The sequence below is a fragment of the Lotus japonicus genome, chromosome 3 (genome assembly GCF_012489685.1).
Source record: "Lotus japonicus ecotype B-129 chromosome 3, LjGifu_v1.2".
Lineage (NCBI taxonomy): Eukaryota > Viridiplantae > Streptophyta > Magnoliopsida > Fabales > Fabaceae > Lotus > Lotus japonicus.
Window position 1 is genome coordinate 25491010 of NC_080043.1, and position 10037 is coordinate 25501046.

At 39.3% G+C, this 10037-nt stretch overlaps 1 protein-coding gene and 1 pseudogene across 2 annotated transcripts; both read right to left on the reverse strand.

Annotated features, from left to right (window-relative positions):
• Positions 1-395: 395 nt before the first annotated feature.
• On the reverse strand, positions 396-2782 carry LOC130748320 (uncharacterized; annotated as a pseudogene).
• A 446-nt stretch (positions 2783-3228) lies between these two features.
• LOC130748319 (transcription factor LHW-like) lies at positions 3229-9713 on the reverse strand. Of its 2 annotated transcripts, XM_057601499.1 has the most exons (11): positions 9343-9713; positions 8909-9244; positions 7886-8047; positions 7713-7794; positions 7496-7537; positions 7358-7417; positions 4991-6769; positions 4779-4880; positions 4212-4349; positions 3991-4116; positions 3229-3678 (listed from the first exon to the last, which is right to left on the reverse strand). In XM_057601499.1, exons 2-11 carry the CDS (start codon positions 9001-9003, stop codon positions 3613-3615), a joined length of 2652 nt encoding a protein of 883 aa, XP_057457482.1. In that variant the 5' UTR covers positions 9004-9244; positions 9343-9713; the 3' UTR covers positions 3229-3612. The 2 variants fall into 2 exon arrangements, with proteins under 2 accessions (XP_057457482.1, XP_057457481.1); XM_057601498.1 differs by having other exon boundaries at positions 8909-9713.
• Positions 9714-10037: the final 324 nt, after the last annotated feature.

Genomic DNA, 10037 nt, shown 5'->3' on the forward strand with positions numbered 1-10037 from the left:
TTAGTCGTGATCTACCTTCGGGTTGGTCGATCGTCCTTTGGCGATGTTCGGTCGATCTATCTTAGTCGCTTGATCGTCCGTATGGGGTGACTGTCTTCCTACCTTGTCGATCCACTGTTGCCCTTATCGCGCGATCGTCCGTTGGTTCTGATCGTCCAAGTCGGCCATTTTACCGGCTTCTAGAACAAGCATTATTTGCTGCTGGGCATAAAATGGCCGAGGTTACAGATAGCACAAATTAAATTAATTAAAAAAGAGTACAAATATTCTTTCTTAATTTAACAGAATAGTAAACACATACATTTACACAGCCAATATTAATGCATAACAAACTTAAACTTTAAAAGTACTCTTAAAACTTTTTATAATCCAAAATGTGTTAAGGACATCTTATCTTTGGCCTGTACGATTCAAACTGAGGCTATCCTACACAACAATAATTGTAAAATCATACAATGTGAATTCCATTACTAACCTGGAGGAAGTGATTCGTTCAATTTATCAACGAACACTCGCAAACACAACTTCAAATAATAGATATTATGATTTATTTCACATCCCAAACCAAATGCACACTTACACCACCTAAGCTTTGTACCAAAAAAAAAACACCACCTAAGCTAAAGGATCACTTGCTCCTGAAAATAAAATTCTAGAGATTCATCAAAGCTCATACAAATACTCATTCATTCCCAGCTGCTAAAACCCAAGAATGAGACAAAATCAAAGCTTTGAACAGTATGAGAGAAGAATTCACATAGCATCCTCTTCAATACCTCATTAGCATAGAATGTGCATACAACATGGACGCATAACTCAATTTTTGCACTAGATATAATATAAGCTGAAAATTAAGCACATAAAAATTACTTAATTTTAGGAACAAAATTCACTCACAAAATCCACACTTGCTTTCCTTTTTCTCCCCCCTGGTTCTTGGGCTCAAATTGCTCTCAGTTGACAAAAATGTCACAAGGCATGAAATTATCTGATCATGACTTGAACACAAGCACAAATTACTTGTGAATTGAGAAGTAAAGAGGAAGCCAAAAACATAACCCCATTTTGGCTGAAATAACAATCATCTGCCATTTCTATTGAAGAAGGATCCGGAGATCATAACTCTACGAGTAAGATTATAAATAGTCTCATCTATTTCCATTCCTCTAATACTAATGTTTCATTATATAAACAGAAGGAAATAAAAATTAATCCAGCACAACTAGTTTCTGATATTCTGGACGAGAAATGGGAGCCTCCATGGCATATTTGGGGCTTAAATCCCCATCATTGTCAAGAACAATTTCAGTAAATTCTTTGAAAACTCATTTACAAGCGCCACTCCTTTATGAGTGGCTGGAACCGGAGTGGCGCCTGGTCCTGAGTCTCTCAGATTCCAAAAAACTATCTGAGGCACCACATTCCCGTACTTCCTATACCTTCTAGTGATTGTTAGGTAACCATTTTCCCAAGTCCAAGAAGGATACTCTAATGCTCGATCAAACTCTATATCACTGAATACAAATCCCCTCTTAATCATTTGATCCTCCTTCAAATTCCAAGCGACAGCAACGATACCGATGAAGCTGACGATACCCACTGGAAGGAAAAATCTTCCCCTTCCAAGGAAACTCACTCAATTCAGACACCAAAATCCCCAGTGCCACAGACACCTTCCTGCAGATCCCATCCATACTCCCAGACATTTTACACACAGCAATACAATTCTTTAGCTTCCCTTTCTTGAGCAAGTCATCCACCATTCTCTTCCACTGCAGCTCAGCCACCTCCCCACCATTTCCATCCCACAATGACTTTATAATCTCATGGGGAAGCAAATCACCAGCTGCAATAATGGCCTACCCTGCCTTCACATCCTCCAGGTACTTCTCATTGTAAAACTTCATAGCCACATTGGGAACCCTCTGGTTAGAAGTCAAATCCAATCTATTAGCACCATTGAACTCCAGTACCTTCCTCAAGGGTACCAACACCTCCTTCCTCAAACGTTTCCGAACCCGGTAAGCATAATGAGCCTCCTCCACCCCCTCGTACTCCTCACGAGGAAACAGCCTCCTTGCCACGCTCTCACACAGCAGCGTTGCTAGATCATTGGAAGAATTCAGAGAAGGGCACCATTTGGCAGCAAGACTGATTTTTCCCACCAACCCAGAATTCAAAAACTCCAAATCTCTCTTCAAGCACGCAGCAAAGTGATCAGAGATGCAATCGTGAAGGAACCGGAAATCGGGGTCATTGCTGTAACGTTCAATGAGGTTCTTCGCCATGGCAAGCCTCTCCTCTTCCCTCGAGTGGTAGACTCTCTTTTCTGTATCCTGGATTCTGCAGACGGCAGAACCTTCTAGAAGGCACTAGAGTATCTCGGGGAGGTCTTCGAAGTAGCCGAATTCGGCAAGGTGGGTGACGTTGGAGGCGAGAGTTTCAGGGTGGTGGAGGTGGAGCCAGGGCATGGCAGCGTAGAAGCCATCACGGTCGGCCTTGGCAGTTTCGCGGACGGCAGAGGTTGCAGACGAGTTTGAGCTAATAAATAGTCATATTTTTATTTATGGGATTTTTATAACCATTAGCTTATGAGTAAGCACTTATGTTAAACTAAAAAATATATTCAGCTTATTTCAAGGAGCTTAAAAATAAGCACTTATGGTCATAATCTCTTAATTAAGCTTTTTACACAAACTCACCCTTCGTGGATTATACTAATTACTCATCCTATTGCAAGAACTGAATATTACATAATCTACATTTATCTCTCGCCAAGATCTACATTACAGATTCAGAATATGAGATTACTAGCCAATGGCTCAAACAGTGCATGGCTGAAGTTACTGATCCCAAACCACATCTAGAGCTTACATCTATAACATTATTAGTATTTGTTGCAACACTTCCAAACTCAAGCCCAAGAAAAACCAGGAGTAAGGAAAAGTACATCACTTGCTTAATTAGCACATGAACCTTTTCTTTACATGCATAACCTACACTATCTATACATCTCATCAGAATCACAACACCAACTACTGAGCAACCACCATCACACACAAAAACTGGATGCAAGTCATCTAGTTCAGTAATACATCAGTAGATAATGCCAACACAAGATACATAATGCTGTCATGCACATGAGGAAACATTCAGCTATAATATAGGAATACAAGGCTATGTTTGGATAACAGTTGGCACCACTTCAAACGAATGTTAACACTCAGATTGAGACGAAAAGTGAACATAACTCTTGTTATAAATTGAAATGAAAGCTTATCCGTTTTGTGCACTCAATTGGTATCCAAACACACATTAATCTTAGAGATGTTCTTCACTACCTACACATTCCCCTTCAAGACGGGTTCAGATGTGAATCAGATGAGTTAGACAATGTTAAGACCGCCTGAATTCTCAGATTGGATTTGATGTGGGTCATGGCAAGCAGCATATACCAGGCTTGCTCTCAACACATCCATTACAAAGAAACCATGTCCCAAGTGGTTCATTGCAAACTACTAGGCATTCCAGTTGCTGGTATCTGGGTAGCCTGAGGGAAAGAGTGATAAACCATCATGTTATCAACTGCATTGGATGAGGACGCATTTCCCCTCACTGTTGATCCAAAAGATGAACAAGTGGCATAAATATTTCCATCCTCGTTATGTCCCGGTTTGCCTGCAAATTAAAACTAATAAGTACATTGGATTCCTTTTGAATTTTGATGATGTCTGCTTTGAAAGTGCAGATAACATCAAAATCAACACAGCAAAAAAAGATAAAAAAATCAGTGTCATTCTCCAGCTACATATGATTTTTGAAATGGTTGCAGGATAAAGATGAAGCACCGCATATGATTCTGATATTAAACAACTTTTTCAATTATTGGTACAAGAACTTTTGACAGATACTGAGACTTCAAACATGGGTAATAGTGTAATACCATTCTCTGATGATATTACCCAAAAATGCCCCTTTATGGAGTATTACCTCAACAGCAAAGCGAGCCCAGATTTTGTCACCGTGAGCTTCCATTACCCCCTTTAAGATTGTTAGACCTAATCCTCTGATGAAGTCAGCTATTTCCAGAAAAAAACCTCGTTCCTCGCAAAGCATCTGTGAGAGTAACCAAGCAAAAAAATGTTATAGGGGTGATAAAGATATACATTAGGACCAAAGAACTTCACAAATTTATAAAGCATCCTCGCTACCTCCACTAACATTCGACGAGGAGGATCCAGATCTTCAACTATGAGAGGGCAAAACATTGACTGGGATCCGAGCTCGTACGCCCGTGTAGCCCCCTCAAATATGTCTTCCAAAAGGAGCCCACCTTCCTTACTAATAATCTGCATAATAAAGGAAGAAGGAACATAGATTTCTCCGTGTAAGTAATTCCTCAAATAAAAAAAAATGACCAGCTACCGATTATATGAACCCGTTTGGATGCAGACCAAAGAACACTTATCGGACCTTATCTCGTGCTTTTTCAGCAGATAAGTTCGAATAAGTTCTCTTTGCTTCATATCCATATTCCTTCATAGCATAGATGATGCAGACAACCTTTTAATTTGTATGTAGAGATAGAGTTTTGACTTTTGATTAATATTTGATTTACCTTCAAGATAGATAAGAACTAAGAAGACCTTCTCAAAATGGTAACAAATATAATGACTCAATTTAATGTTACCCATGAAAATAAAACATAACCATATCATATATCATAACTAGATGATCTGGCTAATATGTAAGGTATAGAAGTGAATATTGTCTTATACCTTAGACTCCCCTGTCTGTTTCAGCTTGTCAGCATGCTTTGTCACACTTTGCATGAAACGCATATGCTTTATGGTCCTTTCCAGTAGTGCATCTATGCTACACTGTTATCATAAATAGAGATCAAAGGACACACAAAAAAAAACTAAGTAGCTGAATCTGATATTTGAAACTTAGAGAAAAGAATCTGAAATGACGTGAGAAAAGGAATTACTTTTTCTCCATTTGGCACAAGTTCTCGTAGCTCTTTCACACGATCTTGAATCATTTGGCGATCTTTTGGTCGAGGCCTGGGATTCTCTCCTAGTTTAAGCCTTTTACGATTTGATTTACCAGCTTCGCGCGACTGCTTCGAGTATCCAGTTGAAACACTATTTTCACACTTCACATCGCCGCCAACATTCTCAATCCATGAACTAAGTTGTGACCCATAAATAGCAGAAGATGGAGAACTTTTCCCAGCATCATCCTTGCTACATCTAGACCTTAGAGAACTAGTTTCTACAGTACCGGTTTTACCACCATTCTTAGAAAAATTAAACAATCCCCCTTGCAAATGACCAGGCCCAACCTTCTTGAAAACTGGGGAGGGAACAGAGGAGGTGCTGCTCCCTGTCACTGTTGTCCAGCAAGACATGTCATCCGAATTCTGTCTTGTAATAGGTTTGGCCTTTGAGACGACAGCATCCAAGAGGTGATCTGTTCCAATCCCAGAAAAAATGCCACTTTCTGATACTGGTACATGGACTGAATAGCAATCAGAATTTCTACCCTGCATATTCATGTATGCTTCCTTGTTAACCATATTTTCTGCAGTACAATTCGATTCATAAGCAAGCAGTTCATTCCAGTCTCCATTCAGAAGTTTGTTTCTAAAATCTACACCGAAAACATCAAACAGGTCATCCCCTGATGGAGGTTGAACAATAGCTTGTTCGTGTTTACGATTCATCGTCACCGTAGATTGAGCGGTACTATCTTTATGAAGGAAATCGTGAGCAAGACCAGGGATTTGACCACTAATACGAACATGCTCCTCAACATGAAAAGGGAGGATATCAGGTTCCTGAAGCAAATCATAGTCTATCTTTAGATCTGTTGAAGCATATTTCAAATTTCCAGGGGAAATCTTCTGATCAGAACCTTCTAGAGGCATGGAAAAGGCATGTTGAAGTCCACTCCCAATTTCTTGTGGTCCAGATAAATCAGCTGTGGATACTTTTGGAGATTTTGAACTCGTAATCAGATTTTTTATCAAAAGACTACTCATCCCATCACGTACTGGGATTCCTCTAAGTAATGGAGTACTCCCAGAACTCAAATTGTGCCCTAGTACATGGTCTCCATCTGTTTGTTGAGACATGTTTAAGGTACTTGAGGCATCAATACTGGGATTATTAACATTGTCTCGACTCCGAATGGCTTCCATGATTTGCTGTTCCATATGTTTTAGACTGTGGTCACTAAGACCTGATTGGCTAAACGCTCCACAACTAGGAAAATTATTGAACGCAGATCTTGCATTATTTGATACAGAATGCTGTTGCAGGGATGAACCAAGATTTGAGGGTATCACTTCAACTTCCACAGCTCGATCTTTCCATTGGCCAGCAAAGCTTGCTTTACTCACTGGAATTAACTTTGGTTGGCAAAGGTTGTTAGATATCTGGTTCGGGTTATGCTTTTGGGATGTCAACTCAGCAGCCTGGCAAGTATTTATTTCTCCCCTCAGAGGACCAAGTGTTCGAACAATAGGTCCTGAAGCATGAGATGAGCTACTTCGCTGATTGGATCCTATAGCTACTGAGGGAGTGCAGCTCGAGGTAATTACTGGTGGATCAACGGACAGAGCCACACCAGAAGCAGAAGGTCCGGTAAGTCTTTCATTTGAACGTTTTGCTGAATAATCTTCTGATAGAAGGGCACCGGGAACACATCCCAATTGCAAGATCAAGCTTTTCACACCATTCAAAAATCCCAAATTCTCCATTATCTGTAACATTGTGCATTGCTGAATTAGTTGAGAATTACAGGAATAGCAGGCACGCTAGCTTCTTGAATAATAGAAGATTTACTAGAAAAAATGTTCAAAACTAGAGAAAGAAAACTAGAAATGCTGTATAAGGTAACAATCACGAAACCTACTAAACTCAATGGCAAAATAGACGACAAAACAAGATCAACTAACCAAAATTGTGATCAAGGAATCAGGGAAAACCGAGAGAGAGAGAGAGAGAGAGAGAGTAAATAACATTATAAGAGAGATCTAGGTGATTCATGTAGTCTGCCTAGTTGATACGTGACTTTAAGTTTTAAATGCTAATGTGAAACCGAAGAGTTAACTCTTGATCCATATAGTAAAAGGTGAGATAGAACCTGTTTGGATACATACCAAATAGCACTTCTTGGAGCTTATCTGGTGCTTTATTAAGTAGATATGCTACAATAAGTGCTCTTTGATCCGTATCTAAACATGCTCATACTCTGACCTCTCACCATAAATCACTGGTCCAGCATGAAATCATTGGAGATAGTAGTTTTGCATACCTCCAGTGTTAAAGAATAAAAGAAAAGGACTTACTGGCAAGAATGAACCAAGTTGAACAACGCCGTGAGGCAGCACAGGAATAACTGCTACTGTCTGTGAAAATACAATATTTATCATGGAACAGCATAAAAATTCCATAACAAAATATAGAGCGCAATGAAAATCACAAACCTGCATTCCAGCTGAAATTTGGTGAAACACTTCAGCATTTACCTACAAAGAGCACACCAAGATAAGAAATCAAAATGAAATTGACAAGTATATATATTCCAAGTTTACAAAAAATTAATTCGCCTTTCAACTCGCAAAATACAGAAGATACTGCTCATGCAGTCTTCACAGGAATGAAACTGTTACAACACCTAGAAGCAGATAATAAACTTCATACCTCAGGTGGATATGCATCTGTAGTGAAATTGTACAAAAGAATCCACTGATGGCTGCCTGAAAATGCAGCCCGTCCAATCATACTGAATAACAGCAAAAAAAAGCATTTGATTATCACCGGAACAACAACACATAGGTGAAAAATCTACAATTGAAAACAGATGCAGCACCTACCCTTCACCTGCAACAACGACTGAATTATTTACTGCCATTTTGTTAATCAAAGAACCGACTCTGTCCTCCTCTTGAATCCCTAGCTGAGATGACGTCCCAAAATTACGTGGAGGGAATGGACATGGCAAGGGTTCATAATAGCAATCTTCCCAAATTAACAGCCTGCGAAGTCAAACCATAAGGAATCAACTTAACAAAGATATTGTACTGTGAGTAATAAGCATAAAGCGAAAAGCACAATATTCACATTAAACCACCATTTTTGGCTGCTAAGATTAATGGCCAAAAAAACAACAATGCTTTCACATATTCAGGCAAAAAAGAAGAAGAGGTTGAGGTACAAGACAAGCAAATAGAGCTGATTTTTATTTTAATCTATTATTTTCTGTCTGCAGTGGCGAATCATAAGTTGTTAGCATGACAAAGATGGATCCGATAAGGCTGAATAAAATCAAAAGAGAAAGACAAATTCTGAATCACAGAAAATCAATCCAACAGGTATTGCGACTGAAAAACCAAAAGCAAAGAAGCTCCTTTCAAAAACCTAATGATAACAACTAAGATTCTTGAAGATAAAACAAAGCAGAAGAAATCAAAGCACAAATTTCCAAAGTAGGAAAGAGTATTTAGCAGAACACGAATCAAATTGGAGGAGGAAGCAGTGGCTAATAAATAAGACCCTAACCCTTTCAAATCTCATAAACAAATCAACCCCAGAAATATAATCTAATATATGAATTTCTTATGAGATCCCCCTGTATTGTTCTTGAGAGTTGAGATAGTACAAGCATCAAAATATCAGAAATTTCACACAAAACTTTCACTCATATTCCACTTTACCTTTTTCGCCAAACTCACAAAATCATTAAGAAAGTAAAGGGTAAACACATAGAACAGCAACATGCCCCCAGAGAAGATGAAACTACCAAACTTGGAATTTCTCAAAAACAAAACCAAGGTCTGGTCAATGTAGAAACTAGAAACTGCAAAATCACAAAACTTGGAATGACCCTTGAGACTTACTTGGAATTTTGACAACCGATCTTCCAGAAAACAGCATAAGACCACTGGTTCCGATCACACAGAGACTTCAAAGCTTCTTTCAACAAAAACCCCATTTTTTCTTTAGATCTTTTGTCAAAGACCTCAACACCATGCACAAGCAGAAGAAGAAGAAAAAGACAAGAGGCTAAAAGGGTCAAAGAGTCAAAGCAGAGCCATGCATTTTCCAGCAAGATTGGATTCCAGCAACCATGTCCTAGCTTCTAACTCCCACGGCATGATCCTCTTCCAGCTTGTTTAGTCCTCAACCCACCACTCTTCTTCCTCTTCGGACCCAAGTTGCCGGCGATGAGTTTCCTGTAGGCCATGAAGTTGCAGAGAGAGAGAGAGAGAGAAAAAAAACGAAAGAAAGTAAGCAAAGTTAAGGCCTTATTCAGAGTTTCAAGTTTCTATACTATGCCACGTGCTTCAAGCTTGTAGGGAGCCACTACCATCTTCTCCATTTGAGATGGGAGGATGAAAACCAGATAGGATTTTGATGGGTGAGTGGTGAGAGTGTGTATGATTGAAATAGTGGGGTTGTGTTGCTTGGAGGTAAAGGGAAGTAAATAAGAGAGGTTGTTGATGTTGTTGTTGTTGTTGTCCTCAACTGAAACACTTGTTCAGGTTGCAGCTCTTGTCTGATTGTGGAACAGACCTGATATCATTCTCTGTTCTGTTTCTGTGTTTCCAATTGTGAGTAAAATGAAAAATAAATGGAAGTGGGGGACTAGTGTTGTGTTGTTTGAGAAAGAGGCATGGTTTTAGGAGTATATTACAGGGAGAGAGGAGGCAGAGGTTGCTTTTGTCGGGTTCTGAAACGGTGTAGTGGACATGATCTATGGACTTTGAGTGCGGCTTGCCATCATGCTAACGTCAGAGGCATTGGGAAATTACTATCCAACCATGGGGACCAAGGTTTCATTGGGTGTTTTGAGTAACACTGTCTGTGTTGAAACTTGAAGAGCCAAACTTGAATACTCATTAGGTATTATTGACAACTGGAGGTGGGAGTTCATGATGTCAAAAAGACCACTTCCCATTTACTACCTCAATTTTGTTTAATTATACTCATTAGTGATTACAAGCTAAATGATTTCAATGTCACTTC